This window comes from Palaemon carinicauda, chromosome 3 (assembly GCF_036898095.1).
Source record: "Palaemon carinicauda isolate YSFRI2023 chromosome 3, ASM3689809v2, whole genome shotgun sequence".
In the NCBI taxonomy this organism is placed as follows: domain Eukaryota; kingdom Metazoa; phylum Arthropoda; class Malacostraca; order Decapoda; family Palaemonidae; genus Palaemon; species Palaemon carinicauda.
Window position 1 is genome coordinate 132225343 of NC_090727.1, and position 24937 is coordinate 132250279.

The 24937-nt window shown below is 36.0% G+C and overlaps 2 protein-coding genes across 3 annotated transcripts in view; both read left to right on the forward strand.

The window, feature by feature from the left end:
* kibra (WW and C2 domain containing protein kibra) overlaps positions 1-8553 on the forward strand; it is a 49132-nt gene extending 40579 nt beyond the window's left edge. For both annotated transcript variants that reach the window (XM_068370664.1, XM_068370665.1), the window contains 4 exons: positions 103-244; positions 1981-2174; positions 5438-5571; positions 5713-8553. In XM_068370664.1, the coding sequence (XP_068226765.1) occupies positions 103-244; positions 1981-2174; positions 5438-5571; positions 5713-6121 (879 nt within the window). In that variant the 3' untranslated portion in view covers positions 6122-8553. The remainder of the gene's footprint in view (positions 1-102; positions 245-1980; positions 2175-5437; positions 5572-5712) is intronic.
* A 4707-nt stretch (positions 8554-13260) lies between these two features.
* l(1)G0320 (signal sequence receptor subunit 1 l(1)G0320) lies at positions 13261-23007 on the forward strand. The gene is made up of 5 exons (XM_068370666.1): positions 13261-13426; positions 20193-20405; positions 21299-21558; positions 21696-21954; positions 22402-23007. Exons 1-5 carry the CDS (start codon positions 13351-13353, stop codon positions 22461-22463), a joined length of 870 nt encoding a protein of 289 aa, XP_068226767.1. The 5' UTR covers positions 13261-13350; the 3' UTR covers positions 22464-23007.
* Positions 23008-24937: the final 1930 nt, after the last annotated feature.

Consider the following 24937-nt stretch of genomic DNA (forward strand, 5'->3'; position numbering starts at 1 on the left):
TCATGTAGAAGCTATAGTGCAAGAAGAGTTGGAGGTTTGTCCTTTATCTAACTGTTAGATCTCCTTGGCCCAAGTCTTATTTTGCCATATTGATTTTTTCAGCTTAATCGTAGTGATAGCGACAGCTGCGTACCCATGTATAGACGCGCACCCTTCCAACGAGGTACTGCCGAGCGCCGATCTCTAAGATGGAAAGGTCGCTTAGGAGGATCGTTAAGATTATCATCGAGGTCATCTGGATCAGGTAATATTAAATACTGGTTTTTTCTTTTGGTTCCTTTATTATCCTATGTGCAGCACCCTTTTACTCGCCAAAAATGGTGCATTGGCTCCTGGTAAATAGGTCTTGATCTCATCTCTCGTAGCTTTCCAAGTTATTTGTTTCTTTAGCTTTGCCCATCTTTTGCATATTAAAGAATAAATCCTCTTTAGTCCATTTCTTTTAGCAAGTCATATTTGCACCGACTCGCAGCGGTGCCCTTTTGGCTCGGAAAAGTTTCCTGATCGCTGATTGGTTGGACAAGATAATTCTAACCAATCAGCGACCAGGATACTTTTCCAAGCTAAAAGGGCACTGTTGTGAGTCGGTGCAAATATGACTCGCTAAAAGAAATGGACTACTGTATAGATAACTTTTTATGAGAGTTTAATACGAGTTTTTAAACACCTCTATGATATCAAGTACAGTTTTCAGAAGTGGTTGAGTAAAATTTTTTTCATTACAATGGATAAAAAAGGTTTTGCTCTTATATCAGACATAACTTTGGAGTGTGTGCTGAGTTTGTACTTTATTTTTGTTCAAAGTACTCATAAAGTAAAAATATTTATGTCTTGGAATATGTTGGCATGGTATTGTTATTGCCATTTTGTTCTTATGTTCTTTTTAAGAATTGGTTATCGCTGTTTAGGATAAATAGTGAAGAATTTTGTGTGTTGGAAAATTTCACTTTCACCTTACTCACACCATTATTATTTACCAGGTGAAGATGTGTATTCTTGGGATTATTGCTTCATTTGGTAAAACTTTTATTAAGTGCTTGATTTTCCTTGACAAGCATCTATGGATCATTAATAATTTTTTATTATCAATAGGCCAACGCTTATGACATTGTCTTTATGTTTTGGTAGTTTGTTACAAATATTTACGTAAAGTTAGAAAGTGTTATTACTGTGAAGACTTTGTTGGAACTTTTAGTACAGTAAATCTTTAACCTTGTAGTGTCATCAAACAGAAAGTTCTGGCTGTCATTTAGTTGAATTGGTAAGCATTTATAGTTTAAATGAATTTTTATTCGACTACTTGTGCTCTTTAGTTCCAGATATTGATAGCATTTCTTTTGGGAGTCTGGGCAATTTAGAAAAAGCGATACAGAATCACATTGGTGTACAGAAATTTTTTGTTATATTTCTTTTCATAGTTCGTTTCAATTAGCCAAATGTCCTTATTGTGTGTGTTTATAAAATAGGTTCATAATGATATGATTTTATACAAAGTATATACCGTATTTATTAGTGCAGGTTTAGCAAACTTGGTCACTAATGCTGGCATAATTTACCTTATAATAATGTTGATTTATTTATATGTTGGTAGTGTAGGGTATTTACATTGTATCTTGTGGACTCATTTTACCATTCTAAAAGGAGAATACTTTACAGTAAAGCCCCTTCCTAGATGAAAACTTTTGTGTGTAGTAAGTGGAAAATGTTTTGAGTATGTGTGAAACAGAATACAAATGTACTTCTTTTCAAAGGATTACCATATTCTATGTACAAGTAGTGTGGGCTAGCTCAGTAGTATTAGGAACATCAACTGACTGAGAAAATGGATTAGGGAAATGAGGGCTATGAACTTGATACCCAAGTAAAGTCTGTAGAACTTAAGCACTCACTCTTGGACCACATTATGTAGGGGATTTACTATATAGTGATGATATTCACAATATTGGTTCTTTTCACTATCGTAATTTACTTATTTTAAAGCAGGAATGAAAGGTGGCCGAACATCTCTCGATCTCGAGTTAGATCTGGCAGCACAGCGTCGAAGATTGCATCAGCTCCACGAAGAATTGGATGGGTTACGAAATATGAAGAGCCAACTTGAAGGGGTAAAAGGGTCTCCAGATCCACCCTCCTGGTTGTCAGACCAAACTACAATGACAAGTGTTTTAAGCCAGGTAACTTCCTTATTTATAATTTGGTTATTGTTTTACCTTTATTTATAGGCTTCATCATATTTCCTTATTAATTACTAATGGATTCAATTTATTTATTAGATTAATCATAATGCATACCAGTTAGTTTACAGTATTTTCTTTTGATGCTATCATTAAGTTGAAAATATCTTGCACATGTCAGAAGTCAATGAAACTTATTTGTTCCTCTATGCTTACAAGCTTTCGGCCTATAAAATATGGATATGTTTTCAGCCACGTTGGAATGTCCATTGAATCGTTAACGATGTACTGTAGATGGTTAACGAAAGATAATGCGAGGGGAGGCCCTCCCCATCCACCTGTAACAAAATAGCCACCTTTGTCTTTGGCTGCAACTCACACTTCCCTGTTTGACCTTTTCTTACATTTTTTCTTCTTTAATGTTGGTTTTTTATTTTATATTTGTGAGTGCTGTATTAATTAGAAGTGCACCAAAAAGTATGTGTGTTGTAAATTGAATTTTGTTCCATGAGGCTGCAAACCTTCGGAACCCCATGTGTTGAGTTTACCTATTTGAACTGAGTTTCACTCCATCTGCAGGCTTATAGTGAAAATTATTTGCCTAGCGGGCTAACCTGCAATCAACAGTGTTACGGGGATGGTGATCCCTCTGTTGGTGTCAGTGAATTTTCCCACTGGTCCCCTTTTTAGCTTCCTTCTCAGAGGTAGTGCAGTCATTATCAGTCTCTAGACCACGACTTCTTTGAAGTTAGACTTTTTGGCATGAGGACGGAAAGTTCACCCTTTCTCCCTCTTTTATTATTTTCTTTTCCCTTCTCCCTTCCTTTTGTCGGATATTTCTTCCTTGAGAGGACGATGATGATGAAGTAGAAGATAGTTGTGTCGTAAGACCTTCCGCTGATAGTTCCATGGGACTTATGTGATTGTTCTCCATCAAGGGGTAAAGACAGTGCTTACCTGCTAACTGGTTTATCGAGTGTGAGTTAGTGTTACAGTTACCGCTGCTGCACTCGGACTAAACTTCAGTATCATAGACCTGGGAAAGGTGAGAATATATGCACTCGCCTTTCTCCCTCTCATTGCTATATGGAGGATTGTTCCTTACCTTGGTGCATACCCTATGCCATAAGGAACTCATCCGCCAACCCGTACCTTCGGGATTGGTTAGCGATCGCGAACCTGGTATTACAGTCACCATTGTTTCATCAGTTGACGGTGAATGTTCCTAGCAGGACCAATCTCCAGCACTGCACAGTTGGCCAATAATGGTATTATTTATGCTACCCTTGCCTTTATGGAGCATAGCTGATGGAACTCATATGAGAACCGATACCTGTTGGTTCGGTTAACAATCGTGAACTTTTGGTAACAGCTATGACTGTTCACCTTCAAGCCACTGTGGAGTTTTCTCACTGATCAGTACTTTCAGGGTCGGTCAGCAAGGTAAAAATGGTGTTTGCTCCGGTAGCAAATGATCTGTCCTTCTGGGCAGAACATCAACTCAAAGGCTATTGAGGGTAAGGATACATTGTTATGTAAAGCCATCCTCTTCCTCTTCTCCTTCTGTTTCTGACTAATTGTCTCAGAAGTTCAGAAAGGCCATTTTTTAATAAGCCCCGCAGTACTGTACTCTTCATGACACCACCTCTCTTTTGTGGGTATACATCACCCGGCTGGACCACGGCCCAAAGCTGGGGTTTTGGGTGGCTTGCTTGTCTATCCTGTTTGCTAGGAAAGCCTAAGATGCAAGCTACCTTGTGTACGTGATCCCTTGCTCTGCCGCAAACCAGGTTAATGGGTTGGCAAATTTAAGTTGCATGGCACTATGTCAAGGTCACTGATGGCTGGCTTGTCTACCCCTGTAGCAAGGCTGGCTGCATTTACACTGCCCAATGCCCATGGTGGCTGGCTTGACTACCCTGGTAATCAACCCCAGGTTTCTTTCCATTGGCCAGAGGTTGGAGTTTTGGTGTTCACCTTTTCTACCTGAATGGGTGAGTATTGCTCCCTTTTCTGTTAAGGTTATTTTGGTATCCCTAATTGAGAAGATGCACTTCTCAAGGACATTATTGTTTGCAGCTGGTGGCCAAGGATCAGTCGCTGAGGAGCCACAATCCTGTACTTATTGGAATGTAACCATGGCTTATTATCCACCACAATTAAAAGTGAAGGGTACATGGTACCTCTTCTGTCTTTTCTTTCACTAATATTTTGATACTTTCAAAAGAGGAGATACTGTACCAGCGCTCAGTGACCAGTCTTTGCTCAGGTCTTCTGAGTTCTGAGCCAGTGTGATCACAACCGGTCACTAGAGTGAAGGTACAATGTACCACTGTTACTCTCTGCTGCCAGGGACTATTTCCTAGACATGGGAGGCGGCATCATGGGCCGATTCATGTTTTGCCTCCCCACTATGCGTTCCTGAATCCATCTTGATTTAAGAGTGTATTCTAACCACCAAGAATGTAATGATAAGCACATAATCTCAAGCCTTGAGGACCATCAACTGATTGATGGTTGGTCACTGTTGTACCTTTTGATCTCGGTGATATTGGCTCTATGGATTGGATAACATAGGAGCTGGACTCCTTGTACTGTATACCTTTCATGGTTAAAGGGAGTAGTCTTGCCTGTCCAGGAACTTAGGTCCCATGAGGGGATGGTCTTCATCTCAGTGCACTAGAGTATGTGTCTACTGCTAACTTTAGGTAGGCATCATAGGGATCTTTCCTTTGAGACTGTCTCTCTTCTCGTGCCACCTGCCACTCACCAACTACCTTGTTAACGATACAATATGTATTCCAGCACTGCTAAAGACATATTCCTATTTTAAAGGAGTAATTTATCTATAGCTAGGAACAATACAAACTCCTTTTCACACTTTTGATGTTGTACACTGTAGCAGTTTGTAAAGCTCCTGAATACTATTTGTACATGACTAGTAGTTTATCAAATAAAAGTATAAGATCTGTTGTGCAAGTAAGAGATGGATCTCTCTCTTAATCTTTTTCCCTACTCTATTGTTGTTATAGCATATGTAGAAATTTACAGTAAGGTCAATTTTGTTCATTAAAAAATTATTAAGGTTAAATATTCCCAATTTTTTTAATACTTATACATTTTAAGAATTCTTAAAAATGAAAAACATTGATTTAGCAAACACGTAGATTGAATGTGAAAGTAGATTTATTACAGTTATTTGGTAACAGACATGGTTGTAGTTTTTCTTTACTGATGTGTTTTTGTTTCTGTAATTTTTACAGGCCACTAAAGGTGGTGGTGTGAAGTCTCCAGAAGATAGAAGAATGGAAAAAATGCTTAGGAAAACTTCCCGTGAAATCCACAAGCTTCGTAATTCAAAGACACCCAGAGGACAGCCTGATGTTGTCTCATTCAAGTGAGTATTTATATCATTTAGGAATTCTTTAATGGGCGTGTCCTTTTTTTACTAACAAGTAGTTTATCAAAATTTGCAAAGTATTGTATATTATTTCATTCATTTCACATTATTTATATCAATATTGCATGATTTTTACAGGGAAAAAATGGCATTCTTCCTGAAATCCAGTCCTACTATACCTCCATTGTCAGTAGAATTGGACAGTGAAGTGACGTCACCCTCTGAACCGCTCAGCCCCGTCAATCCCACCGCAAACACCACATTACCTTCATACTCATCTGCCACTGCAGATCTCAAGTCGAGATTGCAACTTGTAAACTCTGAACCCACGTCTGGCGAACATACTCCCGTTCAGTCGTCGCCTCCCGTGTCATCCCCATCGTCACCTGTCCCCACCTCAAATACTGCTCTACCTTCAAATACGCCTGGCTCTTCCTCGCCCCTGGTGAGGCAATTGGCCGCCAGGCAGTCTAACACTGGAGCCATTCCTAAGGTCTTCCGGCCTGATGTTCTGTTCAGCACGGAAGATCAGGGGGTGGAAGTCTGATTTATCGTTTAGAGTTAGGGATTCATTTATGGTCATATTTGTATATGTATATACACACACATATATATGTTTACACTATACATGTAGACAGTTTCATTCATAAAAAAACATATCTATATCTGTATATGCAGTGTAGATATATATTTGTACATACATTTACACATTAGAGAACACACTTCCGTATATACAATACTGTATATGTGTATGTATATCCATGTATATTATATATGTATGTATATCTATATATACATTTTATTAATGTATGTATGTATATGCATACAGATATGTATGTGTACATATAAAACTATATTAGAGCATGATTGGATGCTTTAATGTGTACATATATATATATTATATAAATATATATGTTGTGTGTTTGTGTATGTTTTTTATGTACAGTATATGTATTTGTATATTAATTAATTGACTTCTTCCATCCAGTGCCACCTGAATCTTTCATATTTATTTTTTGAGACCCCAAAATAGCAGCTGTGAACTCGTGCTGCAGTATTCATACGAGCTCTTCCAAATTCTTCTCTCGATTATTAAATTTTTGGCCAAATATGTGAAAGTTAACAGTTACAATTTTAACCTCTTGGGTCTGGGTTATTGTCCGATTTTAAAATTTCATAACAGTAAGACTGGTTTACCTGCGTACACTCTTTTCCTTCTCCGTATAGAAACTCACATACTGTACCCATATCTGAATCAGCTGCATTTCATTGGGGATCTCTAATCTAACAAAGAGGCTTCCATATATAAGTGGTTCTGGATGGAGGATACCTCGTGCCTCATTCACTCATTGTGGTAGCGAGATTCCATGAGAGGTGTACTTCATTCTCTCAAGGCTCTTCACAATAATTACAATGTAATTACCATAAAAAATGTAATCTATTATATTTATGAATCTGAGTGTAATGGAAGATAGTATAGAAAGGGTTTAAATAAGCTGATGATTTATGTAGATTGGTTAACATCTATAAAACTTATATTTGCCATATTAGCAGATAAAAGGTTGTACTAGTCTATTATGCGGAAAAGTAGGTAAGAAGAATGAATATAACTTGACTTTCTGTCTTCCAGATTACATTATATGGTTAATTTATAGCCAAGATGATATATTGGCATTATTTTGCTCACAGGGCAAAAACTTTTCTCTCCTAGGTAACAGTTTGTTCCTTTTTATTTTTTTCTGTGAAGCCCACCTGGTTTGGGAAGTGATGGAATGTCACAAAATAGGGTAATGGTGAGGAATTCTGTGCCTTCCACTGGTGATAATCCCCTTTTGTTTTCCAAAGAAGGGAGTCTCAATTCTTTGTACTCAGTATCGAAACTTAAAGAGGGGTTTACATGGCTGAACGGTTTGTAGACAAATGTTTGAAGTGATGTTCGAATGTGTGACTGTGGTATTTGGTTGCCGAACACGATTGTCGAACGGTTCGAAGAAAGTGTTCTAGCCTGAAAGTGGGCGAGGCTTCTTGTCCACAAACCTTATGCATTTGTGACTGTGCGACACCTCTTCGAGCCATTTGACAAGCAGGTTCCACAACTGGGTGTGACGAACAAACACGTTTGTCGAACGGTTCGAAGAAAGTGTTCTAGCCTGAAAGTGGGCGAGGCTTCTTGTCCACAAACCTTATGCATTTGTGACTGTGCGACACCTCTTCGAGCCATTTGACAAGCAGGTTCCACAACTGGGTGTGACGAACAAACACGTTTGTCGAACGGTTCGAAGAAAGTGTTCTAGCCTGAAAGTGGGCGAGGCTTCTTGTCCACAAACCTTATGCATTTGTGACTGTGCGACACCTCTTCGAGCCATTCGACAAGCAGGTTCCGCAACTGGGTGTGACGAACCATTCGACCGTTGTAAACCCTGCTTTAGAGAAGTGTTTTAAAGAAACAATGGCTATAGAGTGCATTACAACCCGGTGAAGAGAAGCTAGAAATACCAAGTGTTACCTCTGTACCTGCTTTATCTCTCCTGAATATGCCTTCTTATTAAAATAGAACACTTGCCGAATAGTTATAAACAAAGTTTCTATATATATATATAAAATGTAAATTTTTTTCTAAAGATATTTATATATCAATGCTTTCTAGATGGAACCCTTTAATCATCTTCCTTCTCCTCATGTGCAAAAGTAAATTTTATGAACTCAAAACCAAATTACTTTTTATATATTTGTATATTGAATAGGGCCAGACTGACGAAAAAATATTTATATAGAATTGTATATTATTTTATAATAGTTGTCATCAGCTAACAGGTGATTGTTAAATAGTAGAAGTGTCACGATTGAATACTAACTTGTTAACATTCACATTTTCATCCTGTTTTGTTAAACCAAAAATTTTATTGTAAATATGTAAATAGAAACGCTATATCCACGTGCCTTTGCAAGGTACAAATTATTTATGCTAACAAAGAAAGAAATTAAGTGCTCGTTTTATTTTCCAACCATGTCCATTTTATGTTAATGATGTTTCAGTATACTGCAGTGCTTTTATGCATATATTCTCAAGAGATTTTATATCTTCATTATACTGTATATATATATATTCAAATAAGCCATATATATTTTTGATACATTAATGTCTGGATTCTCTTAACGACCTCGGGATCAGAGCCCCAGGCGAAATCACACAAAGACAAGAGCTTGTGACCGGCCAGGAATCGTTAAGAGAATCCAGACATTAATGTATCAAAAATATATATGGCTTATTTGAATATGAAAAACACGTCTAAATGTGCAAAATTTATCATATATATATATATATATATATATATTATATATATATATATATATATATATATATTATATATATATATATATATATCTATATATATATATATATATATATATATATATATATATATATGTAGTTGATAGTTTTTATGCCAAAAATATTTGATATTTCATGTTTAATTATTCATCACTTTGCATCAAACATTATTTGGTCATAATGATCAATGGCTCTTGATGCAGGGCTATCAAATTTCTGCAGCTTCCCCTTTTCCTGCAGTTGATTTGTCAGTCTCAAGTTTTTAGGCTATGAATATGGTTGTCTAACTTTGCCATCTTTTACAATAATTTTTGCCAAAACTCCAGTAATTTGACATGCCTTGACCAAAGTAAGTAAATTACAGAAATCAATGCTCATTCATAGGTGAATTTTTATAACCATTAATTTTCTTAATAGGATCAATGCTGTGTGGACGTGAGATTATTTGCTTCCCCAAAAAATTTAATTTCTTAAAGAATGCAAAGCTTTAAAGAAAGCTAAGCGGAATTTTGTGTTGCAGTCATCTTCCTGAAGAGTCGACCATGAAAGGCTTGTCAATGAAATTAAAAAACACCGGAGCTAGGCTAAGTACTTAATAACCACACATCAATCCATTTTTGCTTGTATTATACTATTTGGTGCCAATTTCCTTTTCCATTCCTTATTTGGTTGAAACACTTCCAAGTACGTTAGGGGCACTATCCTCAAGTTGTACTTAGGATTTAATTGTAAAGTCCCAGTCATACATGGTGCAGTGTATAGTAGACATCGTTAGGTCCCTATGCACTATATTTGCAACCATACCTATTTTTTTTTTTTCCTGTCATGACCAACTGTTGGATTTAACTCGTTTCATTCATCTCATCACCGAATGGTGTTCCTTTCCCTAGTCTTGAGGTGTATGACAAATTCCCTAGTTGTCAAGCCAGAAATCTTCAGGTCTTTATCGTATAGCAATCCTAATCTTGATAACTATATTCCCGGAACTGTCTTCCATTTTATGAAATTTATTGCTGTAAACCATTCTGAAAGATGTCCCTTTTAAAATTTAAACATCCTTGCAATAGTTGATATCCATAAATCCAAAATTCTCTTTTTAGCATACATGTGCAGATAATTTAAGCTTCTATTTTTAGAAGGTTTGACCGATTCTATGCATTCATCCATTTATTAAGTGATATTCCCTACATATTTCTAATTATGGAAACTAAATATGTTTTAAGTGGCATTGCCTACATGGTACTGTATATGGAAGTTTTGTAAATTGTACAATGTTCCAACAACTATTATTCTGTTGTTGGTAATGCGGCAGCAAAATATTGCATGTGCAATTCTCGAGTAAAGATGAACATGTAGAGGTTTCGCGATGTCAGAATAAGATAAAGAACGTACAGTGTAAAGAAGTGATGTGTGTTTGAGTAATATATTCTGAGCTTGAAATGTCAAACTATAATTTCTTCTCAGTCAAAAGAGGAAAGTGATAAAACAGGCCTTGGAGAAGTTACATAGTACACTAAAGTGTATGAGAACTACAAAGGCACTGCACTGTATGTAAACTCTCATGTGAGAGAATAAGAAAACTTTGGGCTGAGAGTGAGGTTAAGACAGAGGAAAACTTCTTGTGTGGGATTAATGTTCTACTGTTCATAGAATTTTGTGCTAAAATTGAAGCACACATTGTGTTTTTAGATCTGATGAAGGAATACAGTCTCCTTTAAGGAATGATGCTGTCATTGCATAGTAGACATTACTCATGTCTTTGCAGCTACATTTCGACACTTAACTGTAACCTACTCTTTGTATCCTTTTACAATCCTTTCATTCCTGGTTCCTTTCTTCATGTTACTGTTGAACTTTTTATGTATTGACTTAAAAAGTACAAGTGGGGTGTCCCCCAGTTACATTAAGATTACAGCTGAATGATCTGACCAGGCCTCAGGGCCCATTTTTTTTTTTCCAAGTAACTAGGTCCCATGTATGTAGGCAGTAAGAGAGAGAGAGAGAGAGAGAGAGAGAGAGAGAGAGAGAGAGAGAGAGAGAGAGAGAGAGAGAGAGAGAGAGAGAGAAAGTGTTGAATATGGATTCACAGGGAAGTCTGTACATACCAGTTTCATAAATCCAATTCACTTACAGAATTGTAGTACATAGAATGCTGGATTGCACAAGATCATTCTTGACCTTTTGAAAAAGAGAATTGGAGAACAAAGGCCTCAAGATCTATTGAAGATAAGGGATTACGTCTACGATACTTTATTTTATGAAAAAAAAATCAAAGACATCACCTAACGTCTTTAGAAAATACAATAAGTTGAAAGGTTATGGTAAACTGAAGTTCTCTGACAAGCTTTGGTGTGAGATGTAAAATATACAAAAATTAGAGAAAAGTGGATATGATTCAGGTGAGGGTATGGTTTACAAAGATGAATAGAATGGTAACAAAAAGATTAGATAAATAAGAATGTTGATGGTAAGACGCAAGTTGGGAAATGTGACAGGTGAATAGAAAGGTAATGTACGGGAGATAGGGAGACCAAACATGAGGTGAATAAACTGTAGAAAGGATGATCCAAGAGACGAACAATATGAGAGATTTAGCCTACCTACAATGACGGATAAAGAAAGCATACATAGAATTGTCAACCTTGCCTGTGAGAAAAGATATACTATTGTTTGAACTATGGCACTTTTATCAAGATGCCATTTGGTAAGTTAAATTTCTTGCTTATTCTATATCATACCACTCACCACAACTACTTCGTTTCTGAGTACATTACCATAGTTTTAATGCATTTCAATAGATTGATTAAGGCCCATTTTTCGTCTGCAATATAACTAAAACATCGAAATGAACATTGCTGCACAACAATGTTTCTTCTCATTTTACCTTATTTTTTTCTACACACTTATAACTGTAACGAATTCACAGCATAACTCTAAAAAAAAACACTTCTATTACTAAACACTGAATGTGGTTTTTTATCATTTACCTATAATTCTTTCATCAAATAAGCTTAGGGCTATATGTAGTTAGTGTAATTTCTTTATCTTGTGCAGTTAGAAATCCCAAAATTGCCATACTATTCCATTAAAATGGTTAAATAACTAACGTTTTTTTTTTCTTCAGTTCGGATAACTCCCTCCCGACTTTGTCAAAACTGATTTTTTTTCTTTTTTTGTAAAATCATATCTGAACGTAGGCAGCGTGTTATATATATATATATATATATATATATATATATATATATATATATATATATATATATATATATATATATATATATATATATATATATATATATATATATATATGTCAGGAAAAAATACGTTATTTATGTAAAAGAAAATCAGGACTTATAATTTATTACGCAAAATACTTAAAAAATCTGTTCTGTACATTTTAAGGCTAAATGGAGAATGATTTAATTGTTGTTATTATTATTAATTGTATACAAAATTACTCCATGGTAAAGTTATCTGTATATTAACAAAATAATAAAACTTAAAATAATCGTAAAGACGTGGCTTGGGTCTTTTGTTTATTAATGAAACAAAACTGATCTTATGTTATATTATGCATTGGTATTTTTTTCTTTATCGTACTTATATTAACCAAATCATATCGTGTAAACCGTTATAGAGGTTGATAAGCTTATTTACTTTGAGTAAATTTTCCCGTTATACATATTTAAAATTCACACAGTTATGAGAAGCATGAGTGAAATTCCCATTTAGCTATGATTTTTTATTTATTTTTGTTTTCTTACAATAGACAGTGTCACTGTTCAGTGTAGTTATTGTTGGCGAGACTGTTGGTCACGTGACTACAACTTCAAAACGGAACGGGCCCAGCAAAACATTAGTTACTTGCGTGGGCCGGAGGAATATGAAACGTCAACGTACAACAGGATTGCCAACCAATCGTTTATTAAGATGCTAACTTAATGTAGTTGAATGTAAATATTTTGAAAGTAATATAAATACATGGATATCTAGATATATAATTAATCTTATTTTGTCTCTAAAACTCAATTATTAGCCTATATAATTATAGAATGAATAACAAACTTTCTAATTTTTGTTGTCAGCTATACTTCCACGGCCGTTTCATTTCTGGTCTTCGTGTCCAAAAGAACCGGCACGTCACTTGGAGTAAACATCATGTGACGAAATTTACTTAAATTTATTTAATCCATTACCTGGCTAATATAATTACATTAGTATTTATAATATGAAATAAAATTAAATTAGTTTGATTATTTATATCAATTAATATTGTATAATGTTATAAATAACGAGGAAAGCTTAAAAATATAAATGAGTAACTGGCTACGCAACGTTACCCACAATTCCCGGGTTCTGTACATCAGCAGACGGCTTGCCGTGTTTGTAGTTGAGAGAAAGTCTTTACGGTCGTCCAAGAAATAGTAGGACTTTACTAAGTCAACATGTTTTCTCTACTCAAGAAGTTGCTGTTCTTATTATTGTTAGTTTTACCTGCCGTCATCACCATCACCAACGAAGGTAAGAAACTACAAAAAAAGTTAGTGCATGAACTTATTAATGGTAGCCTTATCTAGACTTGGGATGAACTTAAGTCAACACACGTTAGCTTAAGTCCTTACCTGTGTCTTATTCCTATTTTTTCTTTTTTTTTTTAATCATACGCGTGTATTAGAGTCGTCTTAGCTGTAAGCTAAAGTCTACATTAAGAAAATTATAGGCCATATTTCCATGCATGGCCTACCGGTAAGACCACCTGGATGGTCATATAGTTCTCTCTCTCTCTCTCTCTCTCTCTCTCTCTCTCTCTCTCTCTCTCTCTCTCTCTCTCTCTCTCTCTCTCTATATATATATATTATTTACCCGGAGACTGAATCCATAGGTAGGCTTTAAAATATGACCATAATTCACTCCATATCTAGCTAAAAACATTAATTATGGTCAATTTCTAGAATTGAAATCCTCTACCATAACATGTACCCCAAATGACATAAGTAGAAGCAGTGTTCACTGTTCAAGTGACAGGTATGATAGGCTATTTGTATAATATTTACCGGTACTTTGTTCACACTGCTTAGATCATTGATTGGTGGGTTTGGGTAGAATGTAGTTTGTAGGGACTGGCGCATTCGTTTTTCCTTATGGGGAAGATGTTCTTGACTATGATCCGATATACCATAATAGGAAGTTCTTTTATCATTTAAAATAATATATTTTACCTTTACCACGGCAATAATATCTAAGTTTAGCCCGGTGTGATGGTCTGAACGATCTCCCGGTCTCAGAATTCTTGATAATCTGCGCATGCGCGAACATTACCGTTTGCCAGTGCATACGAGGTTGATGTTTTATTTTCCTGTAATGTTAGCGTGCGCAGCTCAACATTACCGCTTGCCAGTACATATGAGCTTGATGTTTTATTTTCATGTGAGCGAAGCGAGCTAATGGCAGAAAAGAACCATTATACAATGTCAAGGAGATTTCTGAGACCGGGGGATCGTTCAGACCGTCACACCGGTCTGAACGCAAGTCACGGGTAGCGCCTGCGTGGTTACAAAACTTTCCAGATAGATAGCCCGTTTCGTCCCATGGTAAGAATCGTTCGTTTTTACAATTTAATGCTGTCCCATCAATATACATTTTTACCCCTCTGTTTAGTTTGTAGTTAGTTGGGACATGTCATTTATAGTGACATTTAATACTGCTATGATAATTATCATAAATTGTTAGGTAGGGGAAAGGCCGTTGTGATGCGTCGTTCGCTGATGCCACGGCCAAGTTACTCGATCGTAAAATTTCCCCCAAGCATTGCTTCCTGCCTGACTATAGTAAAACCCGTTGGGCGGTGCTCAGTTCTCCTATCAGCTGGTGGCGCAAGCTTGAACATTTATTGATGTTCGGACTTATGTTTTCGCTAGTCCCAACAATCTACATTCTTAACCCCTTGTTAAGATTGTAGTTTCGTTTGGACATTGCTTGAAATTATGCCAAATACTAATTTGTTATAAATACAACCAAAGGTTAGGTTAGCCAACATCTAGTTAAGATGTTTCGGTAGATAAAGCCAACATCTAGTTAACCCTTTTACCCCCACCATAAGGTTAAATTTCGAGCACATTTTGCTATATAATTTTTTAAAAATGCTCTAAAAAGCTTAATTTTTGTCCTAGAGAGGTCAGGTTGGTCTCATTCTTTTGGAAAATGCCTGAAGTTTCTCATAAAATTATCAAAAATATGTAATTAACAGTGTTTTGCAAGAACGTACCGGTACGTCCTTTGGGGGTGAAAGGGTTAAGATGTTTCGGTAGATAAAGCCAACATCTAGTTAAGATGTTTCGGTAGATAAAGCCAACATCTAGTTAAGATGTTTCGGTAGATAAAGCCAACATCTAGTTAAGATGTTTCGGTAGATAAAGCCAGTGTCAAACAAACCACCCGAAGTAACCCTTCGTTTCCGTGCGCTTGTAGGCCTACTTTTGTTGGCCGTGTGATTTCGAATATCCCCGTGCATAGACGGTATTCGGGTTTTCGGTTTATTTACTGTTGAAATGAAGGTCAAATTTAGTGAAAGAACACAGGAAAAAAATTTTCTGTCCAAAATGATTTCCATCTGTAACTATAATTTTACTGATTGGTGCATTTTCCTAATATGTAGCTTTGATTTTCTCTCGACTGCATTTCTGAACCACATCGGTTATAGATACAGTGTTCAATAAAAGAGAAAAGGATTGCAGCTCTCCCACGCTCCCAAGATAAGTATGAACATTATATTAGGTTGGGTTTTAGGTTTTACATTTTAACAATTTTACCCTAACTGTTTTAACTAGCATTTTTCAATAAATCATTGCTAGTACATTTATCTCGTAACCGTCAGTCTCTCGGCTATAATAATTGATGTACAGTAATCAAATTCTATGTATATAAGGGCTAACATGCTTAGTTAAATGTTTTCTTTCCTAGTACCTAAGAGCTATGAGATAATGTTTAATCACGAGCGAAGCGAGCTACATCGGAGCAAAAACAAGTACTGTACTGTACTGTAAATCATTAGCTCAAAAGTAAAGAGGTATTTGTAATACGGTAAACACTTGTCATAAACGACTCCATAGAAACTGTGATGTGAGGCCGCATTTTCTATGCGTCTAGAAGTCCTTACAAACAAAAGGTATAGTGTTTTGACGGTAAATCATTACTATTACTCAGTTTTCATTATGGTGACTATTAGGTTGGCTGGTTTTTTATGGTGGTGACTGACGGAAAAAAAGTTTATTCAATTATACCATTTGACTGGAATATAGTATATTTTAAGGTGTTTCGACCATATTTGATGAGGACGTTTAGCGCAAATCCAGAGCTTTTAGATTATGATAAGTGACCCACTGATTTTTATTACGATAACGAGCAAATCATAGCTTACAAATGAGGCTGCTATCACTGTATTATATTTGCATGATATCGGGTGTTCTGCTTATAGGTTTGATATAGTGTTTATCTTTTATATAAGTGTATTTGCATGATCCTTCGGTAATAGTATAGAACACCACGCTCTCCATTTACTCCAATATAATGGAATCCTGCAGTTCTCACCTTCTTGCACAGTAATTAGGGGGTTATTTAAATTCTGGGAAAGCAATAATTAGCAAGATATGTTGAAGAGGAGAGAAGGGGTTATAAAAAGAAAATAGCTCGGTTTCCTCACTAAACGACTTGGAACTAATATGTCAACATCGTCAACCAAACAGAATTCGTGATGCCAGCGTACATAAACAGAAGTTCGTGATGCCAGCGTACATTTGATTTACTGTATATTCAAAATAGACTTAATTAAAAATGGATTAATTACTCAAAAGTGTCCTTAAAATATGCAATTTACAAATAGTGACACTTTTGAGTACAGTAATCACAATTCTTGATTAAGTATATTTTGAATATACAGTATATCAAATGTACGCTGGCATCACGAACTTCTGTTTATGTACGCTGGCATAACGATCTGTTTGGTTGACTATTTTCTTTTTATAACCCCTTCTCCCCTCTTCAACATATCTTGCTAATTATTGCTTTCCCAGAATTTAAATAACCACCTAATTACTGTGCAAGAAGGTGAGAACTGCAGGATTACATTATATTGGAGTAAATGGAGAGCGTGGTGTTCTATACTATTACCGATCCTTCTTGTAGGCATAGCCTTATACACAATTCTATCAATTATATGCACTATATGCCAAATATGTCATTGTTACTTCTGTATATCAGTGAGATCATACACTCAAAGTTTCTTTTGTTTGCACAATATCATGTGTTTATGGTGTTGTATTCACTACATGCATAGTGCTTTAGTGTTAGTAATACCCCTATAAAACTGTCTGGCTAATTAACTCTCAACTGTTGAATTTCTTTGTTAACTAACTATAGGCTAACAATTTCTTTGACATGAAACTTTTTTAAAAAGGTCATCAAATGCATAAAACAGCGACTAGAGTACAAAATCTTGATTTTATATACAGTATTCTTTGTTGTTATAATGTCAGAGAACTTGATGCCGATTGAGCTGTTTGTCTTATGGTTGCAAAGACATTTAATTCGAAATGACCTCTATGTTTATATTTTTCTCTTTTTTTAATTCAAAAGGAATAGTGTAACTAGGTGGACATCATTTATAAATATCTGTATATAAGAGAGGGCCTTGGTGTCTCCCAAAGGTTTTCGTGTGAAGTGGAGCCAGATTTAAAGCCTTAAGTTTTAAAGGCTACTTATTAATGGCAGAGGCAAGGAACATTGACATTGCCCTATCAAGCAGGACAATGCTTTAGAGACTGATCATACACATATGATCAGTGTCCAAGCCCTTTCTCCACCCAAGCTAGGACCAAGAAGAGCCAGGCAATGGCTGATGATGACTCAGCATATAGACCTATAGGCTCTCCTAAACATCCCATCCTAAGCTCACAAGGATGGTGAGGTCGCAGCGACCAAAGGAAATAGAAAAAGTTTTTTGCGGGACTCGAACCCCAGTCTGGCGATCACCAGTCAGGGACATTGCCATAACCCAAAGCAGATTTCAAGCTCTCTTAAATTGTGTAGGGCATAATGGGCAACCTGGGTGATCATTAGTTATTTTATTAACCGTTTTACCCCCAAAGGACGTACTGGTACGTTTAAAATAAACTCATCCCTTTACCCCCATGGACGTACCGGTACGTCCTTGCAAAAAACTGCTATTTAAATTTTGTTGGCATATTTGATAATTTTTTGAGAAACTTCAGGCATTTTCCAAGAGAATGAGACCAACCTGACCTCTCTCTGACAAAATTTAAGGCTGTTAGAGCAATTTTAAAAAAATATACTGCAAAATGTGCTTGAAAAAAAAAATAACCCCTGGGGGTTAAGGGTTGGAAAGTTCCAAATAGCCTGGGGGTAAAACGGTTAAAAGGGGGTTGATTTTTCATCCCATTGAGTCAAATTCATCTCTTACACATCTGTCTTGGGAAAATTTCAGGAAGGAATAAAATAAATACATAATAGTAAAACTGAAAAAAGTAAAGGTATAGGGATAAAAATGCCATAGGTAGAAATTTTTTTAATTTACTAAACATGCTCGAACCATGAAAATTCGATGGCGAGCGAAGAATAACACTTTGTAAAGAATGCTACCTGGTGTTCACATAAGCTGTTTCGGCTAGGCCATCAATTGTCTGTAAACGGAAAAATGTTAGAAATTTTTTATTAATTTTATCTTTTTTTATATGATTTTATGAATGTAACTAATGTAAACTTTGCTTGGAAATGCTTTATGATTGATGTTTAAATGGCCTTTTGGAATGAATAAAATTCAATCTCTGGTACCACAACATTAGAGGAATAGTTGGACACGGGACTGTATAAACTGGAATTACAGCGATGTACCCTGAGCTAATGTTGAACACCACCTATCTGACAAGGGCTTCACCTCTGGCATCACTCGGAAGATTTAACATGACCTTAGTTTGCTGTGAATTAGATGAAATGTACAGGTGCATCTTCACTAAAATAAATTTAGAATGGCCTGTCCTATATGACCTAGAGATGAATTTCATCGTTCCCACCTTTCTTCACTTAGGTACAATAAGAAGCCATTTTTATTGCAATTTATTCCTAATTGTCACTTTGCTAGTGTCACAAAAGAGAATTTTCTAGTGCCTCCAGATAGGAAATTGCCTTCCTTTTATTGGAAGAGGGGTTTAGATCATCGTACCGTCCGTTTCCACTCTTCTCAATCTATAGCAAGATATCAATGTCCAAAAACCATTTAGTCCAGCATTAGTAACCATCAAGCCATATGCAGTACAATAGTTGGCAATGAATGACATGCTTGATTACAAGATGGTACCCCTTATATTATCTGTTCACTATTCACACAAGAAAAGATTCTGTAGTTCTAACTCCTTGTCAGTTGCTTAGAGAGTATAGCATATAGTTTTTACAAAGTTCTGTTTATTTACTGCATGTACTGGAAGTTTAGAATAGATTATAGTTTTAGTTTTAAGCCTTAGGGCCTGGTGCTGTATAAGAAGGCTATTCAGAGCTAAGGTGCAATAGGGGCTCTAGGGTTGCGGTAAAGACTGTTACAGTAAAGCAATGTCAAGTATGAACTGAATTCATTACCCCACATACTTGTTAAAGACTCAGAAATACATTTAATGGCTTTTAGCATTCTATTAATTCAAAATAAATGGGTTTCTATAAGTAGTTTATTCCAGCATCAGTGAAAGTAAAGCTTTTAATTTTGAACTGTAGGTCACTTCATTTTTCTTTTATGTGGATGACTTTATCGAGACCTCAAATTAGTTTACCTGTACTGCAAATTATCTTTATGTCAATTTTTGTCTTTTCCTGATAATTATCTGCCACCTGTTTGTAATTTTTTGGTGGGAAGGCTTTAACATTTTACAAATGTTACAACTTGTGTAAATGTAATAATATTGGCTTTTGAAATATGAAATTGGTTGAAAGATATGTGGTACGTCTTGGTAATATGACTGTGACATTTTTAGTAGAACATCTGGCAGTTTTGACTGTCTTGGTTCAGATTATGGACTCTGTTACAGTAGAGGATCAAAATTTAAATGTTGTTATTGCTTCATATTTTCATATCCATTTTTGGTGTTCAAATATATATTTAATACTGTATAACATTTCCATTCCTTTATAGATTGGTGTTCTAATCTTATAACGTAGCTTTAACCACTTTTGATTTTTCTCTACAGGTATGTAAAAGCAATTGTTGATTTTTCTATTTTATTTACAGGTAATATAGTAGCATATGCCCAAGAAGATGAAGTCGAAAGTGAGGAAGATGACATTATTGAAGATGACGACGAAGTGAATGTTGCCGACGGGACTGGAGTTGAAGTTGAAACGACGGAAGGTGAAGAGGAGGAGGAGGAAGAGGAAGAAGCAAAAGGGTCACCAGATGCTGATACTATCATCCTCTTCACCAAACCCACTGGCACTGGAGCAGGTACAAATTGCACTGTTATTTCATGAGGTTTTTTTTTATCATCACTGATTAATAATAAATAAAAAAAATACACACTATACTGTTAAGGTTTTAAGCTGCTGTATTTTTTAAAAAATTGTTTACAGGTGGCTTGCAAAATCATAATTTTTGTTCAACTAGTGACTTGACATTTCTTTATGAAGGAATGAGAGAGTATAGATATTTTTATTCTAGTCTACCTTTTCACCAAATAACTACCGTGATTGAAAGCTCAATACTTTATGTAATTGGAAAATTTTTAGAAGGTGAATTTTTTTAATAGACAAAATCCTATATTTTTTGCATAAAATTGGTGCTGTAAATGCTATACAAATTATTTACGGTCAGGTGGTACAGTAATTCTTTACAAGTAGGGGGAGAGAGAGGGAGAGGATAAGCTAATTAAAGGAGTTACAATGTTTTAAAACAAATGACTGAATACAACACTCATACGTGTGGAAGATGCTTTGGTATCCGATGTACTCTTATGTTCGATTGAAAATCGTTTATAATCAATATGGAGGTGAAATAGATGGTAGGATTGTTCTCGGGGTGAATGTAGTTCGTTGGGACAGGGTAATATAAGAGTAGGGCAGTCTAAGGGGTGTTCCGGGGGTATTAGGCCCCCTGTGAGTAAATATGTAAGGGGTGTCCCGGGGGGATTAGGCCCCCTGTGAGTAAACATGTAATGATATAGCTCATAGGTTAGGTTGGGTTGGGTTGGTTAATTTAGGTTAGGTTAGATTAGGAGGGGAACATTTGGTTAGGTGATGTTTTGGTAAAGTTTTACTGTATTACAATGTTTTTGTCTGTTTGTAAAGTTTTGGTTTTCACTCTGTCCCAACAAACTACAAATGCTCCTTGTTCTCTTTCAGAGCTACCCGCAGGAAAGCTCGTCGAGTTCCTTGTTGGCTTCACCAACAATGGAGACAAAGACTTCGTCTTGGATGCCATTGATGCCTCCTTCCGTTATCCCATGGACTTCTCGTTTTACATCCAGAATTTCACCGCCATCCCTTACAATAGGGCTGTGAAGCCTCGTCAGGAAGCTACCGTTATGTACAGTTTCTTCCCAGCTGAAGCTTTTGCTGGACGTCCTTTGGGATTGACCATTAATCTGGCCTATCACGATGCTGTAAGTTTATAATACAGTATAGTGTTTCCACAATATTTGATTTCATATTGTATTTATATAATTTTTTCAATGTGGGGAAATATACAGAATTATAAGATAACTTTAAGTAATAATTAATTCTACATTTCTTATTTCAGGATGGCAATGTCTTTGTAGAACCAGTATTCAACCAGACTGTCAGTATTGTTGAGATTGATGAGGGTATGGATGGAGAAACCTTCTTCCTCTATGTTTTCATGTTGGCCTTTGGTGTTTTGTTGCTTGTTGCTGGTCATCACTTTCTCTCCTCATTTGGCCGCAAGAAGGCAAGCAAGAAGCCTCTCATGGAGATGGGTACCAACAAAAAGGATGGAGTCGACTATGACTGGCTTCCCAAGGAGGTCCTGGATGACCTCAGTAAGTATTTATCTTTACAGTTACTGAGGATTTAGATAATGTAAATACATTATTATTATTTCTAGCTAACTACAATCCTGGTTATTAAAGCAGGGTGCTACAAACCCTAGGGTTCCAACGGGGAAAATTACCCTGTGAGGAAAGTTAATAAGGAAAGAAACTATAAAGGAGAAGTAATGAATGGAAAGTATAAGATATTCTAAGATAGTAACAACATTGAAATAGATCTGTTATGTATAAACTTAAGAGAGAGATGTCAGACTGTTCAGCATTAAAACATTGAATTGCTATTAACTTGGAAAATAATGAGTGCATAGAACAGAGTTATCTTGAATTCCAAGAGTTTTATTATATCTAAAAGAGAGAGCTGTTTTTATTAAACCTTATATCCTAAAAAGCATATTATTTATTTTACTTATGCAATATAATGTTTTTTGTTTCTTGCAGAGAAGACACCACGTCAGTCACCACAACAACGAAAGACCAAACGTATCGCTAGTTCTAAGTAAGCCTTCAGAGGTAACTCCTGAAGATACTCAGCTTCCAAGTCCAGACTTGTGTGATGTCTGTCAGGCAGTGCTGGACAGTCGTCGGAACAGTGCAAGACAGTGTCAAAGTCAGGTTATGCGTAATCCGAAGGAGTTGAACGAAGAGTCATCATTCCTCATTTTTGTTATCTGTGATGGTGAAAATTTGTTAATTGTGGTTAGATTTGAGATTTTTATAACACCATTCATATGCATCTGTGTAAGTGTGTCGGCATTAGATGTATCCCATATTTATAGTCCTACCTCTGTTCAAACAGCTAAACAAGCAGCCCCCAAAGTTCTTTTCAGACATGATGACTTTGTGGATAAGGCTCACATGGGACATTTGTTACAACACTGCCAGAGTGTCAGTATGTCTGAAAACTGCTTTGGGGGCCTAAAGTGAAAAAATGCTTGGTTGTGGTTGGATTTTCATAAAGTATTAGATTCTCACTTTGTGCTACTTTTATAGGAATGTGTCCCCATCAAAATTGAACAAGTGAGGAATAAAAGGTTACTTTTTTTATTCTTTTTTTATTTTCCCTATGAAGATCTCAAGAGCTTTGGTGGCATAGTGGTAAATACTGTAATAATTTTCAAATATGCTGGAAATGTAGAAAATAGCAGCGTTACTCATGTGAAATTAGTTCCATGCATCTAATGGAAACAAATCTGTTGTTACTTGATCTAATAAATATTGCTATTTATAATTTGTATCTTCTCAGTGATTTAACTTAGTCAGTTGAATTTGTCTCATGTTGGTGCCATGTTGTTAGGAAATTTTTAAGTTTATAGCTTCCCTACTCAATAGGGGAAAAATTTACATATGAGAAGTTTTAAGGAATTGTGGCAATAGGATATAGTAGAATTATATAACAAAGGCTCAAGTTCTTTATTTAAAGAGTACTTCACTAGTAAATTCCATTTGTTTATCTAAGTTTAAACCACTGTCTTTTATTTATGGCTATTGTTAGTGAACTAGAAGTGATTGCTGAAACTTGTTAAAAAGGTTCTAAATCAGTTGATAAGTCTAGTTACTGCCCAATGCATTAAGAAAAACAGTTTATGTGCACTATATATTGTAGTCAAAGTGCAAATGCAGTCTTCACATGTAAGTCCTATGCATGAGTGTACTGTTTAGGAGTGTGATGAACATTTTGTACCTTATATGATAGAAGTCCTCTAGGTACTCCTGGGATCCCTTATTGTGTGTAAATCTTCCTATGGGCCAAGGTTAAAGGGGTCACCAGTTAGTTGTTTATTTTTTGGTAGCGCACGTGCATTTATTTGCCCTTCTAACTTATTCCACTCTTGAAGTACTCTACTGTGACTTTCTTTCCCTGTCCTCAACGTCTTATTGCAGTTTAGCTGGAGAGGAGAGGAGTCTATCAGGGAGTATACTAAAGTGCAGGTACATTTATTTTTAACTCAGTCCACCTCTTTTAGTCCTTCCTTGTTCCCTAGGATGAAGAAAATGTCCCAAAAGAAAGCCAATCATAATTGGTCCTTTCAGGCATAATGTAATCTCATTTTTGGAAGCTGGCGATGGGACTTTTCACATATACTGGCGCATGCTGCAATTAAGAGTTGACTTGTTAGTCCAAGAGCCTATTTTGAACCCCTGGCTCCTTTCAAGTCGCCTTCCTCTGTTCATGCATCTTCAAAAGCACAAACTGAAGAGTCAACATACGTTGAGGACTTTGAGCTTGTGTGATATGACTGTTACACAGATCTCAGGTGTTGGAGATTGGTTTTGGTGGATAGACACCAAAGAAGAATTCAACTGATACCTCTTTTATCTGTTGTTATTCCCACAGCTGTTCCCCAAGTTCAACTTCATTTGATCAAAAGAAGTTGTCCAGATATTCAGAAAGAGGTTTAGATCACTTTCTATTTGTTCCAATGATAAGGTCTGGTGATTGTATGAGCACAGTCAATTCCGAGCACACAAGGCACTATGGTGGGCTATTGTTTTTTGGTCTTGGAGGCCCTTTTGAGAGGTCACTGGCCTTTTATGTGTGCATAATGGCCTTTGTTGGTAACCACATGACCTTGGTCTAACTAGCTGTCGTCAATTGAGCTTAGCTTTGGGGAGACTTGAGAAAAGACTATTACAGGTACAGTATTTATCAAAGATAATAGGAGTGAGATTGCCCTTTATTTCAGTTGAAAATTTGGGACCTTCAGTAACCCTATCTGTTGACAGTGGAACTAATTAAGAAAAAGAAGCCCGGCACTTCTTGGGTGGAGAATTTGCTGTATCCTTGATTATTATGAATCAATTTTTTTTTTTTTTTTTCTCCACGTCATGAATACTCTATTTTGGTTTAAAGTTCAATATCAGTCAATTTATCCTCTAATGCTCATCTGGTACTAATTGTATTACTGTATATGCTCCTTATTCCTATCATCATCATCATCATCATCATTTCAGCCTTCAAAAGTCCTTTGTTGGA